At 35.2% G+C, this 24,385-nt stretch overlaps 1 protein-coding gene across 5 annotated transcripts in view; it reads left to right on the top strand.

The window, feature by feature from the left end:
• LOC129244149 (uncharacterized protein ZK1073.1) overlaps positions 1 to 24,385 on the top strand; it is a 75,856-nt gene that overhangs the window by 39,168 nt on the left and 12,303 nt on the right. For all 5 annotated transcript variants that reach the window (XM_054881777.1, XM_054881773.1, XM_054881766.1 and 2 more), the window contains 3 exons: positions 20,436 to 20,486; positions 20,640 to 20,703; positions 21,196 to 21,313. In XM_054881777.1, coding sequence (XP_054737752.1) covers positions 20,436 to 20,486; positions 20,640 to 20,703; positions 21,196 to 21,313 — 233 coding nt within the window. The remainder of the gene's footprint in view (positions 1 to 20,435; positions 20,487 to 20,639; positions 20,704 to 21,195; positions 21,314 to 24,385) is intronic.

The following is a 24,385-nucleotide window of genomic DNA, read 5'->3' as shown; positions in this document are numbered from 1 at the left end:
TCTCTGATCGCCATTCACTTGGCATACCCAAGACGATTTTTCTGGATATGGTCCAAGCAGCTCACAACTTCGGGGCTTCGCCCAAGTATCCTCTGCGTAGCTTCCGAATACCCGTTCGAGAGCGAGGAAAACATACTGTGGGAAAGCGAATCAACCCAAGATAGCTAGTTGTGCGCTGGGCCCCTTGCAAGCGTCGTTTCATAAGGAGTTGTCATTATCCATGTTTCTTCGCCATAAAACAGGATCGACCCGGTGAAGTACTTTTGAAAAGCGTTCTTTTGTCCATCGAGAGAGGGCCTTATTGCTCAATTGCTTACTAAAACCCATATAATTGTAAAGTATATCATAAAATATCAATATGTAACAAGAAGTTATTCATAATTATGTATAAGCGAAAGTTTTTGCCCTTCAACTGCATAATTTTGGGAGGACTTGCGGGTGAGCAATTAGCACATAGGCAAAAAAGTCCCGGCCTTAACAAAGAAAGCACGTTTTTTTTTGTTCAAAATTAGCTTTATTCACCCACGTAATTTCCATCAAGAACAACGCAATCGTTCCAGCGACGCTCTAACATTTCATTACCACTTTTGTGGAACGATTTATCTCTTGCCTCAAAATAGACCTCAGTTTCAGCGATAACCTCTTCATTCGAGCGAAATTTCTTACCGGCGGTAATCGCTGAGAGCCAATCTGGCGAATACCATGGATGTGGTAGAAATTCGAAGTTCAATTCAAGTAGTTTTGCCATTGTTTTGATTGACTTGTGACACGGTGTGTTGTCTTGAAAGTGAGCGAACGCGACTCCCAATTTGAAGAGACGTTTTTCTCATAGTCAAATGCTCATGCAATATAAGGCCAACAGGTTCTTTTGATATATTTTCGATGTCAGCTAACTCACGCAACTTTACTTTTCGATCATTCAAAATGATTTTGTGTGTTTTTTTTACGTTTTCTGGTGTTACCTCATTTGGATGTCCACTGCGTTTTGCATCATCGGGTCTTGAATCTCAGGGTTTTGAAGCTTTAGGCCTTGGAGGATCTTGGGACCCTCCAGATTCATTTTCGGTAGCCAACTGCGGGCTCTGGGTCTTCTTGGGATCTACGAAGCTGGGATGAGCTTAAATGAGAGCCCCTCCCACGCATTTCTGACCTCAGCAACGCACTTCTCCAGAAAACCCCTGGAGATCTCATCGGCACACTTGACCATTCTAAAGCCACGGCAGGTATTCAACGATCATTTCTGTCAGCCATCCCTCAATAGCACCCCAATTGGCCAGCACCACCCTACCACTATGGGATCTTGCGTCTACGAGGGTAACTTGGAGGTGAACCCTGGTCACCTCTCTATAAGCAACCCTCGCTGCCGCAACCACCGCTCTTGTTGTAGGGCCCTCAACTCTCTGAGTCGGGAAATTTGTTATTTTCTTGGCAGCGCGCCCGCTCAATCTTGTGATCGGTTACGCTTAGCCGCTGGTTGGTTCTGAGGATTTTTATGTGATTGGAGATCGGAAGTTTTCCTGACTGCCATGCTTTCGTACTCGGAAACTACGGTCTCATATCTGACCTTGTCTCCTGCATCGCGATCACGTGGTATTCCGGCCAATTCATTCACAGCTGTCTTAGCCAGAATGAATTTGGCTCGCAGGTAGCGAACTTTAAGCAGCGACCCAGAGCATTTTTTATTTTTTTTTTTTGCATCCCTACCGCCGGAGAAGAGGATTTTGTTTGTTGAGTTATTGGCTGTAGACGGCTGGGTTTCAGCAGTGGAGTGCTATGGTGAGCACTCGACGTGCTGGGTCCGAGCACTGTGTCCTGGCTAGAAGCCAGCAACAGTTTTTGTTGTTTCCGTAGCGTTTTTTTGTTTTATTTTTTATTTATCTAAATTTTGGTCCCACGAGTATGCACGGAAACCCCAAATGCGGAATGACACACAAGCACGAGAAGCAAATGTAAAATTATGCACTGTTAGGTGGTTGAATGCTCCAATAACGACAGTGTTCCCATCGTCATCAAGCCGTTTCTGTTTCGATCAGCCTCCTATCGTTGAGTTAACTCATAAATAACAGGCTGAGGTGTGGTTTTTAGTCGCCTCTTACGACGAGCATCCGTTACCTCGGGCAAATTCTAACCCCCTGAGCCGCGGGGGGTGAATGCAATAAAACTTGTGCCATCTATGTGTTAAGGCCCGGGACTTTTCAGCCCAGACTATAGCCGAAGTATTTTGCTTGGGCAATCATATTTGACTAATGTAGTAATTTTCCGATAGCTAAGAATAGCTAGCCAACATAGGAGAATATTCATGCAGAAAGAATCAGCATTGATTGTATGAAAAGAATATTTAATTAATGTCTTGTTGCACAGTTTCATTTTCCATCGGGGTTTATAAATAGTGATTATGTTTGTGTGCGTGAGCAATTGTTTTATTGTTATTTATTATCATTGTTATTCTTGTTGTTACATTTTTCCGTTTCTTTGTTGCCTTGGCTCCGTTCAATTGATTTTCAATAAAAGTGTCAGTTGCAGCGGCAAAACGCAACAAATAAATTACGAACCGAGCACGCTTGTAAACGTCAGAGTGTCAATCACTCACAAAATGCACTCGATGGCGTAAGAGAAAACGTGTGTTTGAAAAAAAAGAATAAAATGAAAATTCTAAAAGCATGCAGGGCACTCAGAAAGTGCAATTGAAATCGATCCGTACATACAGACCACTGCTAATTAAAGTGAAATAACAACTGAAAGTATCAGCGCAGAGTTAACTTTGGCGCTTGGTGGTTGGTGGTTGGTGGTCACTGACAAACACCAGAATTCTTTCGAGCGCATATACACATTTTTACATTTTTTCTCGCCGTTGTCCAATGCTATTGATTTTTTGTTAATACAAATTTTTATAGTAGATATACCAGTGAACCCCCAGAGTGCTTAACTATGTTGATAAATCAAAGTTACATACTTTTGGAATACTTTACATTTTTCTTCTTTTTCCATCCAAAATAAATAAATAATTTGGATGCACTCGAAATCAGGTAACAACTAAACTTGGCAATTAAACTAAAAGATTTTGTCAAAACAACAACAAAACAAAAGGAAGTTAATTTGTGAGCTAAATTTTATTATCGACCATCAAAAAGTATTCTTCTAACTCTACTTTTTATTATTATTATATTGAAGCACCCTTGGTAATCCTCCACAGTTAACCTGCTCAGCACCGTCCTTGATAATTGCGAATAGGCTTTAGGTACCACTTCATTTTGGGAAATAAGTTAAGATCGTAGGACATTTTCGAGGCTATAGGGTGAAGCACAAGAAATGTAAGAGCAACTGGCCGGTGCGGTAACACACTACCAAACTTTATTTTATTTGAAAAAGTCGAGCGAAGAATCACCGAGAGGTTGGTAACAACTAAAACACTCAGGCAAAAAAGGCTACTGTATTCAAAGCTCTGGCGGAAAAGGGAGAAGTTACAGAAGGAAAAAAATGGGATAGAATTGAGAGAGAGAAAGACGAGACGAGATGCCCATCCCTGTGAGAGTTTTCCAGATTCTTTGGTAAATCTGAAAATATGCTCCAGGTTGAGAGAACGAATTTACTCGCTTTCATGACATCGGAACCCAAAATTCGCAGCGTTGCTCTGGCAAATGCAGGACACTCACAGAGAAAATGCTCAATGCTTTCCGGCTTCTCTAAGCAAGACTGGCAAAACGGGTCCTTAATGATTCTAATAGTTGTAATATGCTGCTCCCGCGGGTTGTGTCCTGTAATAATACCAATCATCAACTGAACGCCTTTTCTACTTACTTTTAGAAGAAAATTTAACAGTTTTCTGTTCGGACTTGTCACAAGTCGCTTTGCAATTCTACAGCGTTTTACTCGACCATCGCTTCGGTATATACCTACTTATAAATTGCACACATAATCGCTGCTCCAATTAATGAGACCTGAGAACTGATTCCGATTATTGTCCTTGGTCCCTGTGGGGTAACTGCTGCTCCACAGTTGACCAATTGGAAATTAAAATGTTATCGGGAATGTTAAACCTTGCTAATGTTTTTATTATTGATGTGAAACTCGTTTTCAATCTTTTTTAATATTTTTATTTAATTTTTTTTTTTTTGATTATAAAAGTCCCAGAAACTTAGTGCTGCACCTAATATAACCATCTGCAAATTCTCTACCTCTCGCCTTGGCACAAGAAAATAACGAAATGGTATAAATTAAAACATTTATACTTTTCTGAGACTTTGTTTTACTTTTTGCTTTATATTTTTTTAATTCTTTCCACCCACCATCATTTCAAGCCAAATTAAAATGCATACCCTTGTTCGTACAGAAAAACATGCCATCTTTAATTCGCATATCGATTTACATAACAACCTTCGATTCACTTTCATTAGGCACGCAAGCAATCGGTCGGTCGGTGGTGCGCTCATTTCACTGTCAAGGTAACTTTAGAATCAGTGTGGTTTTAATTGCTCATTCATTCATTACTTGCCTTCCGTTTTGAACTGCAACTGCGACCGATTGAATACATTTTGTGGTTCGGTGTCGATTGAGAAAGCCGAAACGTGCATAGGTAAAAAGTGAAAGGTAAAAAGTTCACAAGTACCACTTATTAAATACATACGTACATAAGTACTTAAAACTTCATGCTGCATTTAGAATCAATGAGACTTTAAGAGAAACTTAAGGGCAGTAAAATTTACACAAACCTCAAATACGCACACTGCCATTGCCGCTGCCGTTCAAGCGCACATTTGAGTAGGATGCTTCGAAGGATCTGGTAAAGAAAGAATGCTGGCTATTGCTTTACTTTTAAGGAGATACATTTTTTTATATTTTATATTTATTTATGCAAGAACATACATACATATACTCGTCTATAAATACATAAATCAGGTATTCTCCGGTGTGTTACAAAATGGATTTTCTTTTTCTGGAACCACTGTTTGGCTCAAGTAAATTGATTTCTAGTTTGTTTGTAGGAAAATTTCCAACTGCGCATTTGATTTATTTAACTTTGGTAAATAAAATACGAAGTAACAATGTAATAAAACGAATGTCAGTTTATATATATTTACATATTTACGTTCCATGCTTCATACTGGTGTTTGCTTTCTGAAGAAAACTCGAAATTTTAAGCCAAATATTCAAAATTTAATTCAAAAACTGAAGTGAGTGACATAATGAGTTGGCTATATTTTATATATATTTTTGTAAATTACTTTAACTACGAACGTAGTTTCGAATCTGGGTAAAACACCAAAATCAAGAAAAACATTTTTCTAATAGCAGTCGCTTCTCGGCAGGCAATGGCAAACCTCCGAGTGTATTTCTGCCATGAAAAAGCTCCTCATAAAAATTTCTGCCGTTCGAAGTCGGCTTGAAACTGTAAGTCCCTCCATTTGTGGAACAACACCACGCACGCCAGGAGGAGGAGCTCGGCCAAACACCCAAAAAAGGGTATTATTTTTTTTTTATAAAAATACATTTTATTCCACAAAGTGGCGCAAAATTAGTCACCCTATCGGAAGATTTATAATTTTTTCAAATCAGTATTTTTGAACTATACACCTGCAGTATACAAACAGCCAAGTAATGGAGCGCGTAAAGGTCAAAATAAAGATTTTTATTTTATATGAAAATAATTTATTTTATTTATTTATTAAACAAATTATTTTCATATAAAAAAATAAATATCTTTATTCTGGTCGTATACTGCAGCTGTATAGTATTTATTAAAAAAATGATTCAGAAACAAAATTGATTAATAATTAATTTGGCGGTCTTTGTAAAGGGTGGTTAAGTTTCAAGGGCCGGTGTTGATTTTGAATAATTAAAATACAATTTTTTTTAGCAAATCATTGTCATTTCTCTTTATTATGATAGTATGGTATGGTTCAATTACGTATGAAACAAAAACCACATGCATTCAAGTTTTAAAATTTGTGCAACATTTTTGAATTTTCATGCAATTTCCGTCAAAGTTTTACACTTTTTACACACAGAATTTTTTGAAAACTTTTGGGTATGCAGTTTTCTAGTCTATTTAATTATATTATAATAACGAGTAACTTGATTTTGATTGTCGATTGATGATTTTTTTACTTGACGGTGTTGCGCATTTTCTCTAAATAACGAATGCACCACACTTTTTTTTTGCGAAAATCAACGAGAATATTATTATTAAAATTAACCCTTTATCACAATACAATTTAATTTAACTTATTTTTATTTTTATTTTTTTTTTGGTACGACAATTGCATTTACAGTTAACGATATAAAAGAATAGACTTTATAACTATGGCTCCCATGACTTTTAGAGGTGATCTATGAAGCAGTCCGTTATTCGGCTCTGAGTGAATTTGACGGAAACGGCTGATGGCCGACGTCAGTTGGGATGTGTTTAATAAAATTTAGTTTGTGTTATGAAGCATTCCGTTATGATATGCGAATACCATGGCATGCTAATTGGTTGTGTAGATTTTTTTCGTACCGCAAGTGACAACCAAAGTTCCCCCCAAAATTTTTTTTTCACCATAGCTATCAAGCAAACCTTGAACTCTATCATCCTCGTGTGGCCACCATGGCCTGAATGCGCTATAAAACTGCGCACCCAAACTGCTTTTTGGAAATTCTGATTAAAAAGTTGGAAATTTTGATGAAAATTTGTCGAATTTTTAGAAATATTGTACAAAATTTTGAAACTTGGACTACTATAGCTTTTACTATAGAATGGACTATCGGAAGATTTATAATTTTTGTAAATGGTGGCGTATGCCAATCATATATGACACTTATGAAGTATACAAACAGACAAGCAATGGAGCGCGTAAAGGTTAAAATGAAGATTTTAATCACTCAAACTAATTATTTTATTCAGTGAAATGTAATTAAAAAAATGGTGATTAGTTTTGCGCCACCTTGTATAAAAAAATTTAATTGAATAAAAAATAAATAAATATTTAAAACCCGTCAAAATATGGTGCTTTTATTATGTTGTCTTATCTTTATTTTTTGCTTCATTGCTAAAATCATGAACACATCTTCGAGACGAGTGTACCAACATAAAAAAATAATATTCGAAAGCCGAATGTACGTAGCCCATGAAATTTGAAAATTCACCTTATTTTTTTAACAAACCTCGTACCTACGGAACCATTTTTTGATAATCAAACCTAAAGGCGTCAGAGTGTCAGAGTGGCGTCAGAGAGATCTAGTAAATAGCTTGGCTAAGCAATAACTCCCTTTCTCAAATCCTCATACAAGTAATCCACATAAATTTTAATTCGCAAGACGAATTTTATTTGGCACAAAAAATTAATTTGTTTATTCGCCCCCTTTTTATTTGCGTTAATTTAAACACATGAACTGTATTCGATGCAGCTCGCCAATTGTGGTTATGTAACCAACCCCACCAAATATTCAGAATTGCCATAGATGCTTTCCATTTCAATTCAACCGGGCTATTCGGGTCATGTTCTTCGATTTCGATGTAACTGAAATATGTTGCTCTCTAGTCAAAATAATGAGACACCTATTTTTTTGTTCGCCCGAAAAAAATTTTCTTCAAGAGTTATCGGTAATTTTGTTTTTCGGCTCAAACTCGATTTTTTTTAATTATATAAGATTTTTTTTTTTTTAAATACCCATAACTTAGTCAAAAATGAACCGATTTTAATAATTCTGGGTTCAAAATGATCGTCATTACTTACAGGAGCGACTTAATGTAGAAAAAATTGCAAAAAGGTAGTTGAAAATTTTTTATTTAGCAAAAAAGAAAAAAAATTGAGATTTTTTCGAAATTCAATATTTCAAAAAGTGTATTTTTTTTTATGACTTTTTCCAAATCAAAAGGACATCTCAAACTTTAAATGAGCTGAATGCCTAGTAGCTAAAATGAGTTGTTTTTGAGTAATGAATTTTTGAGTAAAAACCCTGTTTCGCACTTTTTGTTTTTTGCAAAATAAAACATTTTCAACTTCTTTTTTGCAATTGTTTCTGCATGAAGTCACTTGTGTAAGTAATTACGATTATTTTGAACCCAGAATCATTCAAACCGGCTTATTTTTGACTAAGTTATGAGTAATTAAAAAAAAATTATGCGATATTACCGTGATTGATCACTTCCTCTTGCTAGCGTCACTGATGCACTATGTAACTGTGTCTTTTTCTTTGTTTTTTGCTTGTTTTAACAGCGAGAATGCAAGTAATGCGTTGACTTTTTTGTGCGGGAGTAAGGATTGGAAGGATAAGGTTTTTAGGGTTGAAGAACAAATTTTTTTTTTGTTTTTTTTAGAAACTAGGAAAATAGGTAAGTTTGGAAAAGTGTGAGGACTGTACTTTACGTGGGTTTCGAACCCACAACCTCTGGGATGGTAGGCTAGTACACTTACGCTAGACTACCGAGGCCACCAACTATGTTAGGACTTGAAAATTGCTACTTCTCGATTAGCGCAACAACCTCTGGCATTAATTAGTCGCACAGGATCAATAAAAAAATGGTTACATAACTTTGACAATAACTATGGGAAATTCCAACACTCCAAAAAACAACCTATGCACGCCTAATAAAGCACACCCCCGTGAAATTTAAATGCTTATATATATTTATATGTTGCTGCTATGCTATGCTCCTTTTTTTACGAGTGCCGTCTCGTGAAAAATCACTTCTCTGGAGGAATGGTTCACATTGTTGCCTTGAAATTGCTATATTTCTTTTTATTGCGTACTGAAATGTATATTTCATGAAATCGCAATAAATTCTTTTAATTGCTAATTTATGTCAATGCAATTCACAGAGGTAATTCACGAAAATATTTTGCCTATTCGAAAATTCTGCTTGTTTGTTCTACGGCATTGAATTTATTCTTTAGGGGAAAATATAAGCATTTTGCTTAAGTAAACTCTTACATATCCATACACAATTCACGTGTACACTCTTATCGGGTGTTTGGCCATGATCTTCATTTTATTTGTGCTGAGCTTGTGTTGTTTCTCAAATGAAGGAAATCGAAGATTTAAACCGACTCCAAACGGCAGATGTTTTTATGAGAAGGTGTTTTATTTGGCAAAAATACATACACTTGGAGGTTTGCCATTACTAGCCAAGGGGCGAACGCCGCTTTTCTTATTGGTTACTAAAATATTAGAAACACATCTTAGATTATTAAAATACTTGTATACATTTTCACTTAAGTCAAAGAATGTCGGATAGGTGCAAATAAAAATATCTTCGATATGGAAGTGGTGCAAAATTGTAGTTGTTTTTAGAACGTACTCAGATAAAACAATGTGCACTAACATGGAAATAAAATTTTAGATTTAAGATAGTATAGCTGCAGCAATTTCTAATTTTGGCAGTATGAAAATTAAGAACATAATTTTAAGAATTCAATTTTATTCCAGAAATTTTGCCTTCATACAATTTAGAAACAAATTAAAATGCTGAATAAATTTTCAGTTTTTTGTTAAAGCTTACTACATATATTATTTATTTATTTACATATTTATTAAGCCAATAAATAGATCCTTATAGGCTAAGTAGCAAGTAAATTAGGCATAAAAGAAAGTAAAATTAAACTATATATTCATAATAAATATTCAAACATTTCAAAAGGCGATCTTTGAAAATGAATAATCTATCTCAAAAAATTTAGAGATATTATTAAACTCCATTAAGACTCTAGTAATATGAGCATTTCGAGGATGAAGAGATTTTGAGGGACTAAAATGGAAAATCTCCGAACTACATATGAAGAGCTCTGGCCATAATATTAAAGAAAATCCTATCAAGGAGTATACTTCAAAAATTTGTTTTTTATTTATATTTCAATGAGATGAGCTTCAAACTTCAACTATTTAATACACATCTCAGAGCGGGCTAGCATTTCACTTTTAATTGTTAGTGTTTTATGAGTTCATTTTGTCATTTTGCTACTCCAATAATAATTTCACGTGCCCAAGGTGGATTTATTAAGGTGACAGCATTCACCCAGCTGAATTTTTCACCGTAGGTATGGCTTACGTCAAAATGATATGCTTTGTTTGTATGTATTGGTATGTTTACATTCGTATGTTTACATTTGCTTGCTGATTTTGACGTGATGGTTTCACCAAACGCAACAACAAATACATGTAGGGTTTTACTTATATGTGTTTGCTGTCACCTGTAATAAATTCGCCTTGCACGTGCCTTTCATGACAACTATAATACAATGACAACAACAAAATATTACTATGAATTACAGAAAATTGAGAGGATTTTGTTGGCACATTTTCGAACAGCCCGAGCAAGTGAGCAACGATAACAATGCGTGAGCCTGTATATTTGGAGTCATTTGAGCTTGATAATTTTGACTTTTTTCTCAGAACTTTGTTTAAGGGGTTAAGTGGGTTACAGAGGTTCAAAAAAAGGGTATTTTTACTATTTTTTTTTTTAATATATACAATCATATATTTTATTTAAACAATTCAGCATATCAATGATACATATTTAAACAGTATTATGTGAAATTTTTATTTAAAAATTCCGAAAACTCAGCCGTTGGTACCTCATCTCCCTTAACGTCTCACAAAAAAATGCTCTTGCCGTGGACAGCATAACTCATTATTGGTTCATTTAAAATCAAAAAACCAAAAATATTTCGTTAGTACATGGATAAATCTCGTTACTGGACGAAGGAAAAAAAAAATAAAATTTAATTTGAATTTTAGACAGACTTTGAACAAAAAAACACATTTTTTGGTCAAATTTTCGTCATGTGTTGGCTCGAAAAAATTAGTTGTAATAAAAATAAAAAAAAATCCTTCGTTCAATAAGTTGATAATATTATTCCAAAGATGTGTGCAAAATTTGAAGAAAATCGCTTCATAACTTTTCGAGAAATCGTGTCCACCGACTTAAAAAATCGAGTTTTGAGATAAACGCGTATACCTGCGAAACGCTGCACTGACATGGCCTGTCTATTTAATAAGACAAAAAAAAATCGATTTTTTGAAATTTTCAAACCCACCTAACCCCTTAAGCTTCACAAGTTATTTATATAGATACGATGCTAATTTTTATTTTTTTTTATTTAAAAATTGGAAAAGTAATGAATTACAATCACAATGAATTAAAAAGCATTAGCGGCTAGGCCATCAGCTTAAATATATGATACTAATATCGTTAGAAAACTAAAGAAATGCCGATAAATAAAAAAATTGACAATTCTTGGCAAATTCATTAAAGGTGATTGCACTAGACCAACAACAACATTTTGTACATTAAAATGGAGAAAACAAAAAAATGATTTATTTGTGATCGCAAAATATAAAAAAAAGAATGAATGTCTCTCCTCTCATTTCCTTCTATTCCTTTGTGTCCTGGTATCCAATAAATAGTGACCTGCCAAATTCTGCAGAGTTCATCAATTTTGGATCTGCATTGTTGAACACATTTCGAGTTAGTCCAAGGAACCATAATTGCTTAAGTAGCCATTTGGCTTTCAATAAAAATGTTTGTCCGAGTATTAAGAGGAATTTATTCCGGAGCTAATTCAGCTGATTTCGTTGCGGCATAGATTTGAGCTTAAAATATAATACAGTAATTTGGGAGTCTGAAAGTCTGCTGATGATCAAATTGTGGACAAAAGACAGCCGTTCCTACTCCTTTCGCCATTTCTGACGCATCTGTAAAGAAATTGCATGAATGGTATTTGCATTCTAGACCTTTATATCATCCATCTTGCTCTACAAAGACGCTTGGATTTTTGCCAAATTTAACTTGTGGAATCACGGAGTCTGGCCCTTCCATTTGAATCCAAAATATTGCTGTGACCAAAAAGCCTCTGTGAGAATCGTCCTCACATCTTCAGTCTTAGAGCAGGTCTTTCGGCTGAATTTCTTACTACTATGTAGTTTGATTGATATCCGAATGTACGCGGTGAAAGAACGAAAAAAAAAACAAATCAGCTGGTCTGAATTATTGGGGTAAATGTGAAATTATACGCTTTGTTGCAGTCTCCGGATTACGGAGATACCTCAAGATCCTATTCATTTCATTCCAAGGCGTTATTAGATGTTCAAATGTGTTTAAGTTTTTAACCGAAAATTACACATGAATGAATTCTTTCACACCTTCTTCTCCATCACACCATCTTTCATGTATAATTTTCCACCTTCATCCATTTTCGCTCCAAATTTAATCAAAATATATGTTTAAATAATTTTGGTATTGATTTTACGAACTTATAAGTAAGTAAATATTTAAATTTAGATATTCGCTTAATCGGCTTGAATGTTTAGTGCATTCCTACACACCTTAAATGGGTTCAGTTGCGCAGAAGCTGCCTTTGTTAATTTTCAACCATTGTGACAATGGCTATTTAAGAGGCAATTGACCGTAAAGAAAAGTAAACAGACACTTCACATCCACAGCTATTCTATTAAGATATCTAAACACTTGGCGACCACAGTCAGTAAATTGAAATGATCTGAGAGGCAAGGACAATACGTGTAACATTTATCTGTAAATGACACTTGGTATATTTGTCACATATTGTTAACTTGAATTGAAAGAAAGAAACAAAGCAAAGTAGAACAGAATAGAAAAAGCACTCATCCATTTATATTGCAAAGATTTCTCATTTCTTAAAAGTGGCTTTGTGGCGTTTTCACTAAGTTACTTATAAAATGTCAAATCACTTCATTCAGCCATAGTTTCTTCAGTTAACCTCCACAATTTCCACTCAAAATTTCATAAAATACATATCCCTTCTTCATAAAAGACCACTCAAAACGCAACCAGCATTCCACTCTTGAATTGTTAAATAAGACGTAAAACTCAATAATAAAACATAAATAATAAAATAATTTATAATACATGTTGTGTAGCGCTTATAAAATGTAGGCCCAAGTTATCATTCAATTAATTATGCTTTCCTCTCTCTCTTCAAAACTTCCCTTTCCTCTCTCCCTTGCTACAATGAGAGCGGCCCTGCAACTTTTCTATGCCATCTCCGAACAGTAAACGTTGCGCTCCTTAATTGAAAATGTACTCAGCGGTGTATTCGTACCTCCATTCGCTGAGAGAATCCTATTAAAAAGTACTTTTTTGCCAAGATGTGTAAAACGAACTCGAAAATTTCGCACTGACAGCCGATAAGTCACACACAAGCACCCACATACTAAGTTTGCTGACGCTACACAGAGAGTGACCTTTTAACAAAACACTTTTTTTCTTGCCCACTTTTGGCAGCTTAGTGTCAACTTACTTGTCTTGCAGGTTATGAAAAGCACTCGAAATAAATCCGACAATCAAACACAAAATAGAGGTGTAGTAAGCAGCGGCAACATGTAGGATTTGTAACTACAAATAAATAAACAGTTATACAAACGACATACAAACCACTTTGTAAGCTCCTAGCACCATTAGAATTACAGAATACAGAGAAGCATTGTTTAAAGCCAAACACTCTTTATGACAAAAACTTACATTTGAAAGCAATTTGAAAGCATGAATATTTTCACTAAATATTTTCACAAATAAATATTATATATGTAGCAAATTGAATATTTTTCTTGCATATGTCCTTGTTCGAAAACGCACTGTAATTGTCTCAATTGGAATGAAAAGTGATGAAAAACGATTTTCTACAGTATCGAGACGGCTTCAAGACTCAAAGTGGTATTAGAGTAGGACGGAGTTTAGCAATAACTTCAGATGCTTTATTACTTTAGCTATCATGACACTGACTTTCAATCGGAGGTCTTTGCTGTACCTAAAGAAGCAGGCTGAATAATTAGCGAAAGAAGGCGAGAACTGAAACTTTTATGTTCTACAGTAGCAGCAAAACTACTCTAAGTGCCTTAGAAATCATTTGCACATCTTAAAAAATAGTCTAAGAATATGAGTTCAGACTTAATGCCCTTGCAAGGTGAAGCTTGAGCTTATGTGGAAGGCGGAACACTGTGATGTTCAAGGCAAGGCACTGGCTGATGAATTAGAGAACTCTCAACGCTGTTTGGATCGTGCAATTGGACCGGTATTTTAGCGCTAAGCATAGCGGGGCTAATCGGGTACATTAAGGCTTTCATTAATAAAGCTCATGAGCGCCATTGGTGTAGTTCTGACGCCTGAAAAGAAATCAAGTGTTTTCTGAAAAGGTCTGATAGGGTGGGAGCAAAATTAGTTCTCAGAGAGAGAACTACAAGCCCTGTTAGAACTAATGACGAGAGAATGATATATAATCCCAAAATGCATTATCGGTGACACATTGAGTACATCTTTTTTGGAGGATTGGGATAGCAGTCCATATAGCAAAAAATTAAAAACAAAAAATGATCGCTGTGCTTCTCTTGGAACACTACTAAGATTCGTAAAAACCCCTCAGAACTTTGTAAAGGAGCAATAAATTCTTATCCTGCCTGTGTCTCCCTATCCTTTAAATTCGCTCTCTACGCGCTGCTTGGAACATTTCCAGCTATCAAAAAATTTCATTCCATTCGATTCAATAAAAAATGAGTACTCGAATTCCAGCTCAAGTTCATAATTTTCTCACTGTGATTCCTCTATCGATGGACCTCTTAGAAGCATATGCCCTTTTTGACGTGATAACGACTTATAATTCGATTTAGCCGGCTGCACGCACGAAAAAATGTGTCGTTATTTATATAAAATTGTTCTAATTATGAAAAAATTTGGTTGCCATTGTAAAAATGTTACAGTTGCTAAAATTTAAACCATGTTTAGAAAATGTAAAAAAAAAAAATTTATAACAAATCGTAAGTTGAGTTCAGATGCTGTAAAAATTTGAGGGCACAAAAATAGGTTCCACCTCCTTTTTGAAATAAAAGAATTTAGAGCTTAACACTGACGTAACACAAATTTCGTTACTACTGGAAAGTGAATAGAGATTTCTGTTGTTTAAAAGGAATCAAATATCTAAATTAAATGGCTGTTTCCAGTATTGCGTAGATTGCAGATCGAACGTTTGAAGCAATTGCCTTTAAAGGTTGCTTTTTCCAAAAAATCTTATTGACAGGAGCTCATTTGTTTTAAATTTAAACGCTTTCTGTTGCCTACGTTTTTTTTTAGAAAATTAAGTAGCTTTAGATGGAACAAATAAATAAAAAATAAATAAATAATTTGCGCGTACGTTTCTGTTAGATGTTTGGCAGAGCTTCTGCTCCTATTTGTGGCGAACGTCTTGATATTGTTCCACAAATGAAGGGACCTACAATCTTAAGCCTACTCCGAACGGCAAATAAGTTTTTATGAAGAGTTTTTTTATGGCAGAAATACACTGGGAGCTTTGGAATTGCCTGCCGATGGGTGACCGCCATTAGAATTGTTTTTTATTTTGCTGTTTGATGCACGCTGATCCGAACCTACGTACTCCCGAATGGTGGCCATGCAGCAACCCATTTGGCTACGGCAGCCGTCTAAAGCAACCAAAAAAATGTTTCATGATATTTGTTTAAGAGCATCCTACGCTTCAGACCACATAGTCAAGAGGGAAGCGGTTGGAAAACAAATTTTTGTTTACCGTTAGAATCACTGCTGTATAGTTAATAACTTCTACAAAAAAATTCCAGCTAGATCTATGAAATCTCCCACTGCGGATCTGTCTGATGATGATTGTCTATGAGTTTGTTCCCAGTCCAAATTAAATTTTACGAAAATGTGCGCGGGTATATAAAATTCAGTGTTGCCCGAACCTAGCACTTCCTTACAAAAATGATATTTTGCCCCATATTTTTCTGCTTCTTTATTGGCACGGTAGCCGCTTACGCGATTTTGGCCGAGTCATTTTTTTTCTCATGCTAACCGGCGCTAGTTTGACGCACCAAATAAAGCCAAGTTCTTCTCCGCCTGATCTTTTCAACGCAGGGGAGATTTTCTTTTTCCTCCGCTACCTCCAGCTGATACCGCTTCAAACAGTTTCAAAACCAGAGGTCATACAGCTCATTGTTCCCTTTATGCCAGATTAGGGTTCAGCAATTAGATTTCAGCTCATTCGAAAAAATACATATATAACTGTGTTATTTTCAGGCTTTTTTAAGACATGGATTACTTCATATTAAAAGTCTCTGGCTGTAAAAGCGTATTAAGAATTTTTTTGTTGATCAACACAGCGTATGAGTAATAATTTTTTGTATTCACACGTTTTTAGTTGACTAAAATTAAAGTTTGTAATATCAGTTTCGGCTGCCGTAGCCCAATGGATTGCTGCATGGCTACCATTCGGAAGTACACAGGCTCGAATCTCCGTGCACCAAACACCAATTTATAGAAACAGTTTTTTCTAGTAGCGATCGCCTCTCGGCAGGCTATGGCAAACCTCCGAGTGTATTTCTGTCATGAAAAAGCTACCTCATAAAAATTATTTGCCGTTCGCAGTCGGCTTAAAACTATAGGTCCCTCCATTTGTAGAACAACATCAAAACGTACCCCACAAATAGGAGGAAGGGCTTGGCCAAATACCCAATAAAGGCGCCAAATATATATATATATATGTATATATGTCAGTCATTGTTCTTAAATGCATCCATAGGAATAAGTTTTACCGAATTTTGCAGAGCTTGTAGTTCTATCAGAACTCCTTAGCATGATACTCCTGGATGGACCACTGCTTCCGTAACTATCTTCTTCGCGACTTCTTGATTTGATTTCATACGTTTGCACTCGTCGATAAGTGCATCTACCCATCTTTTCTTTGGTCTGTACCTAATTGGCTTCCCATGCGATTGATTCTTGAAGGCTCGTTTTGGTGCTCTTTGTTCTGATATTCTTTCTACTTGTCCAAGTCGGCGTATTCGTTGGGCTTTTATGTATTTTAATATGTTTTACCTTTGCATGAGTTGGTCAAGTTCAGAGTTGTATGTAATATGATATGTGCCATCTTCCAGCCTGATTGGGTCATATATTTTTCTAAGTATTTTCCTTGCGGATGCTACTATTTGGTTCACGCCATTCATCTTCATCGTCCACACTTCACAACCATATGTTACGATTGGGCGTAAGAGAGAATGATACGCACATAGTTTTTGGTTTCTTGACAGAAGTTTGGGTTTGAATAGTTTTATTTGCGCAGAGAACTCGTATCCCCTACTAATTTTGTTGCAGCTACTAATAAATAAAACTTGCACAGCCAAGTATCACTTATAAGTATAAGCTATTTTATGTATATAAATAACTACATATTTCCTTTTCTATTTTTCATATCCCAAGTACAATTTTAGTTCATTGAAAAGTTTCGCTGCACGTACGCAATCGCCATTAGTACTCATGGGCATCCTGGTTTGCACGAGTAAATGTACACCAAGTCACGTATATTAGCATGGTTTCCAAACTCTGTCACGTTTATGGCTTCTATAAAAGTTATTTTCAGCAAAGCTAAATCAGATGGGTGTGTGTTTTCAGTTCGAAAAAAATTGAAAGCCAAAAACGACGATTCCCGAAATAGAATGACCAGAAATTGAAAAGAAGAAAATAAGACAAGTAAAATAATCAAATAAAATACACTTAAATGACAGGTATACTAACATCTAACTTTAAAAATAGGGATATACCTATTTGCTGTTCCGGCAACTGGTAAATAGTAAAGATATGTATTTATGTATAACATTTGCATTAGCCTACGTTTGTGCTGTGGTGGGGTGAAAATGCAGCTCCCCACTGAAATCAAGCAAAAGAGTCACCACGCAATTATTCTTTGAATCACTGATTTTATATCCTTCTTATTGTGACATAAATGCACATTAAAACATACGTATTAAAATTTCTCTTACATAAATACCGGCATAAAACTATGTGCGAAATATTCATTTATACACAAAGGACATTAAAGGTCACCCATTAGCATAAAATGCACGCTGTTCGAATGAGCTAAAACACGATATCAACTAACGAATGCGAGTAATGAATGAAGCCGGGGTAATTATAAGCAAAAACAAAGGCGAAAATACAAAAGAAGTAATTAGTACTGAAAGAAATTATGGAAAATCAGTACACAATAGAAATTGATGTTGGAACAAGGCTGAGTTTAAAATGACACTTAGATTCCGCACATTTATAAATACATATATGTACTATGAGTACATTAGGGTGGGTCAATTTTTTTTTCGAAATTGTTTCCAGCAGATAGGTATTGTACAGTAAATTTTTAGAAAAAAAGTCCATAAGAGTATAGCGCCATGTCGATTTCGAGCCCCCTAAATTCTAAAAGAAGCTATCTTTAGTTAATACGAAGTTAATATGAAGATTAATATTATTTTGGGGAAAAAGAAATCCATTACTTTCTCGTTAGATGGCTGCAGTGATCGATATTTTGTAAAGTATCGCTCGAACAATTCAAAGTTTATGATCGTTGTCAAGGGGACATTTCTCACTAACAAAATTCTTCCACTATTGTTTGTTTATTCCATTCAGTTGTTAGTTACAGGGTCTTAATAATGGAGGTCGACAAAGAGAAAAGTCGATATATTTTACAGTTTTCCTTTGATAAAGGCGCAAATGCAAGCCAGGCTGCATTGGATTGTCCGATCCCACCAACCCGGCTGTTTAATGACAAAATACGCCGGAGTGCTTGAGACGGGGGTTTTCTGCGTCTTTGATTAATTGGTTATAGATAGCAATTTAATAATTTGTTTATAAATTTTATAATAAATAAATGTATTACGTAAATGCATTTAGGGAATTACGTAAGATCTCGAGTTCGAGAAACGAATAGCTATTTTTCAGACTTGGAGCAATTTTATTATACAGAAGGGATCAACATGGCATGGGACAAGGTGTATAAGCCTAAAAGTAGACTGCATCGAAAAATAAAAAAAGGCTTAGCCCAAACAATTAAATAGTTTTTATTTTTGCACGGACTTTTCAAACGACCCTCATATATAACTATATTAGCCAAACGTTGGGAGATACTTGAAAATATACAGATATAGAAAATATTGTAAAAGCAAAGCCTATTGGCATGCTTCGACTATTTATTAATAGGATTTTTAATTTAAATCATGTTTTTATAAAAATGTAGTTATGTATATTATATATATAATGGGATGAAGTTTTATAGCAAATGTCATCTTCATCCCAGTTCCATGCTTTGTACAAAATGTATTATATAAAAATTCAACAAATTTTCATCAGACATTTTAATCAGAATTAAAAAATTGTATGCCAAATTAAATAATTTTAGTATAAAAAAAAAAGTTAGAACGACTCAAAATGGTGATTGATTTCTTATCATTTTTTCACAAAAAATTTCTAAAAATTTTGAATGCAAATTGTAAAATTTTGATGAAAATTGTAAGAATGCTTAAAAGTTTTGCACAAGTTCGCGAACTTGGGTTTATGTGGTTTTTGCTATATAATAAATTATATAAAAAAAGAAAATTCAAATTAATTTGAAAAAGAAATTACTCTTAAGTTATCAAAAAGTTAACTCACTTTATTCATATACAAAAAACCTTTTTGCGTGTTTAGCTCAGCTTCTCCCACCATCTGTGATATGGGTTTTGATGCTTACAGTCTATAGTTTTATGCCTCCTTTGTGTCGCAGGTGGATGCATGAATAGAATTAATTTTTTTTATTATAATCTGGTAGATAACTTCGTGGCATTTATTTTTTGAATATCATATGCGGCATATGTCCGCCACGACTACGAGTTGCACGGCCTTTTCGATCAGTCCAATTTTTAACTACTTTTCCCACTAAATATGAATGGTAAATCCAAATGAGCCCAATCAACAAATTTACTAGGCAAACGACGACCATTTGGCTTCAATTCTTTCACGAACTGTATTTTACATGCCCCTAAGCCTAGACCCTACGTACAATTTTCCACGTAGTTGAAGGACAATAAGGGCAACAAGTTGAGAAAGCCGACGAATCGACATTTCGGCGACTTCTTCAACACTTCGCTCCATGAACTTCACGAACAGATTAATTTTTTTTTTTTCAAAGTAAATGTCCACAATTTGGAATGGTTGTTTTACTGTTAAACGATTCATATTATTAAACGATTCTAAACTTTACTGAACAGTGAAATGTAAACGCTGTTAGACATTCTCAGCTATCAAACCATAGATAGTTATCGATATCGATAATACTCATGCAGCTAAAAAAATACCCTATATAAGAATAATAGCATAAAAATGGTTTTAAAGTTAACAATGCGACTCCTAGAAAGTTAAAAAAGTGTATTTTCTTTACATAATACGTACATAAGTATTTATTAATTTTATATCACTTTTTTGTTTTGCAAAAATATTTCACTTAAATATCAAATCAATCCCAAATCTCATGCTGGTCATCTCATGCCTATTAAATGCTTGAAATTCCTTGCTTATAAGTAATTGCTTTTGCGAAATGAAAATCTTACCCAGTCTCAAGATGAAATAAATAATATTAAATTTATTTCAAATTAATTTATTTCTCAATCTCTTACAGAAATATCTTGTCAACACGGACAAAAGTGGCGAACTGACTGTCACAGTGCAGGTATACATCCACATTTTAAATCAAAATATACATTTTAAAGTTATGTGCTATAGCTTATTTCAAAATAGCTGAATCCTCTTATAATAAATGCAACAAAAGATGAAACGGAAAGAAATAATTGCATATGTAAATTTTCACTTGATTTTCCTTTAGGGTGACCTGACGCAACAAGAGAAACGTGCCGTATTTATCACAGTCCACGATCTGGGATGCAATCGTAAGTTATTGAAATTCATTTACAATTTTTTTCCACAGCAACAAGCGTCATCATAAATTAAGTAAATTTATGTGAACGGCAACATACATAAAGTAACAAATGGAAATACAGCATTACAAGTAAATTCATGGGATGCAAATAAAGGTAATGCGAGTATACATGTACATACACATACATACACAAAAATAGAGTTAAAGCAATAGAGTAAAATCAATATTTTCACTATAAGCGATTTTATCAAATGGTTACTGCCAACGTCTATGACAAATTAGTCCATGCGAAATGATTTATGAACCATGAAACGTCATTAGATATTGAGAAAAGATACTAAATCGAAGAGATAAAAAAATGATGACACACAGAAAAAGAAATTCATATACAGTTCTCGTTTTACTTTGCGAGTCTTGTGTCTGAGAAAAGTTTTTTAAATATACATTTTCCTTCAATTCATGCATCACTAATCTTTATGTGTATTTATTTCTTCGTTACCAGACAACTCATTCCAGGAATTTGTCAGCAGTCCATGCATGACCGAAATCAAGGAGCGTTCCTGTTTCATACACATCGATGTACCGGGGCATGCTGATAATGCTGACCCCTTACCTGATAGGTAAATTTAAATAATTTTAATACATTTATAATATTTTGGCTGAGAAGTGTAATTTTTTTGGCTATAGTGTAATGATACAGATTGTGCCAACCTATTTTATGTACGCACATTTGAAGCTTCCAAAGCGAATCTACTCATACAGTTATGCTAACTCATCAGCTGATTGGTACCTAATTATCAAAGTGAGAGTAAGCGAAAAGTCATCTAAACAACAACAACGGCAGCCCGTTAGCCGACTCTCAGCGAATTTGGTAAAATCAGTTGCTGGGCTGACGTAGCAGGGTAATGAATCGGTTCGCTTACGAAAAAACTAAGACTGTGTTAGTGATATACATACGTCAAAAAATTAACACAAACACACAAACCACACAAACCAACAAAGTTTGCTTCACAATTTTATTTATACTGTAGCTGAATAACACAACTGGTAATCTGTTATTCTTGTCTTTTCCTCTTCATCCTTGATGGAAGAATCGATATGTATGCATCCGCCTCGGAAATTTCCTTATTTGCATTTTTGATAAAAAAATAATAATAATGGCTATATAACTACCAATCTGCATACTAAAAACGAATGTCACTGCTACCTGGCACATTTTATATCATTACACTATTTTTTACCATTTGAACATGATTTGCTTAGAGTTGCAACAAAGTGTTTATAACCAACCCACGATTTTCGGTGTAGAATATCGCTACAAAAGTGCATCCATAAACTAGATTCTAGTACTACTGTTAAAGCCGCATCTTTTGTCACTATGAAAAGTTGGTATAATTACCATCGTTCAAACATAAATATCGGGTCGTCTTACTTCTACATAACCAATGAAATTTTGTACACGCTGGCCGCATATAAAGCGTTTTTCAGTATGAGCGCTTCAACTTTTTTTTTAATAAAACACAAACGGTTTGACTTTTTTAACTAATTTTTTTTTTATTATCGAGTTTGAACATATACATTTAAGTATGAAATTCGATTTCTTTTACATGACCACCGCATGCGCGTTTTACGAAGTCCAATCGTTGAACCCAATTTTCGACCACTCTTTTGCATAAATCGGCCGAAATTCCAGCAATTTCGCGTTCAATATTGGCTCTGAGCTCACAAATCGTCGCCGGCTTGTTACTGTAGACCAATGACTTCACATAACCCCAAAGAAAATAGTCTAGAGGCGTCAAATCACACGAGCGCGGCGGCCATTCGACCGGTCCATTTCTGGAAATAATGCGCTCATCGAACTTACTCTTCAACAAATCAATTGTAGCGTGTGCTGTGTCGATTGTGGACCCGTCCTGTTGAAACCACATGTCGTCTAAGTCCATACCATTCAATTGCGGCCAAAAATAATCGTTTATCATGTCGCGGTATCGATTTCCATTCACAGTAAAGTGGCGATCGTTGTCGTCAACGAAAAAATATGGGCCAATTACGCCGCCGGCATGTAAACCGCACCAAACAGTGATTTTTTCGGGATGCAACGGTGCCTCATGAATCACGTGTGGATTGCTTTCTGCCCAGTAACGCATATTTTGCTTGTTCACAAAGCCATTGAGCCAAAAGTGAGCTTCATCACTGAAGATGATTTTTTGGAAAATTTTTAAATTTTCATAAAAAATTTGCACGATTATTTTCATAAAAAATTTGCACGATTTGCAATCGTTGCTCAAGTGTGTAGCGTTCCATGATTAAATGTATGCTAATGAAGTTTACAAATGACAAGCGAAAAATAAAAAATATTGCATCGTTCGCCCTCCCTATCGGAAAAAAATTGAAGCGCACCTATTGAAAAACGCCTTATATACATATGTGGAAATACATCATCCGAATAAGCCGAGCTGCTATAGTGAAACTTCGATTAACACCTTTACCATGTTATTCACGTTGACGAGATATTAACTTCATGTTATTCATAGTCGGCATGGTGTTAATAGTCCGGGCGCCAGGGGTCACTTTGACCTCACCATTTCATGCCGACTGATTTTAATACTGAAGGCAGACGCCATCCAATGGATGACTAAACCAACCGTCAGCTGGTCCAGTAGCGGTGGGTACGTGCGTGTGATGCTGCGAAACGTGTCGAAAAAAAAATTTTAACAACTCATTTAATACCGGCTGAAATTTTTTTTTTTGATTGATGACACTTAGTAGAATGAAAAAATAATCAGCTGCGCCGTAGAGGGGGCAAAATACATTAACTGAACAGGCGAACTTGTAAAATAAATTAAAAAGTAAAACTACTTTACGCGGATTGAAATTTTTTTACATAATTTTGGACACATATGAAAATAAAATAATGATGGTCAGCTGCGTTCATAGCGGTGGGAAAACCGTCAGCCGCAGCAAGAATGTATCATTGCGTTCATACATCTCGGCGGCGCGCGGAATTTTCAATGCTTCGCTGACGGTCTTCCCACCGCTATAAACGCAGCTGACCATCGCTATTATATTTTCATATGTGTCCAAAATTATGTAAACAAATTTCAATCGGTATAAAGTAGTTTTACTATTTTTTTTACAAGTTCACCTGTTCAGCTGACGTGCTTCCCCCCCTCTACCGCGCAGCTGATTATTTTTTTTATTCTACTATATTAAATGTGAACAATACATGAACAAAATTTCAGCCGGTATGAAATGAATTGGTAGAAATTTTTTTTCGACACGTTTTGTACCCTCCCACAATCACACCCACCGTGGGTGCGCCAGCTGACGTTCACTTTCGTTATTCATGAAAGCTAAATCACAAGTATAGTCAAGAATTTAACGGTATAAAAACGAACTCCAAAATCGACCGCTGGCTCCCGGACTATAACTTCTCTGCTCTTTTCCGGGTCATCATGTTATTCATAGTGGGCAAGATGTTCACTTCTCGCTTTAGTATACTGTTTATTTATATGCAATATTAGTTATGTAATTATATACAAATCACCAAGTTGAAGCTCCGTATACAATATATGTGTATATTTAAGAAGAGAGAACAAACAATAGTAGCGGGCAAAAACGAGATCAATGGTAGTTCAAACGACTAACGACATTGAAATGTGGACCCTAATACATATTTACAAATTGAATTT

Source organism: Anastrepha obliqua, chromosome 1, assembly GCF_027943255.1.
Source record: "Anastrepha obliqua isolate idAnaObli1 chromosome 1, idAnaObli1_1.0, whole genome shotgun sequence".
Lineage (NCBI taxonomy): Eukaryota > Metazoa > Arthropoda > Insecta > Diptera > Tephritidae > Anastrepha > Anastrepha obliqua.
This window is presented reverse-complemented; position numbering and strand designations above follow the sequence as displayed.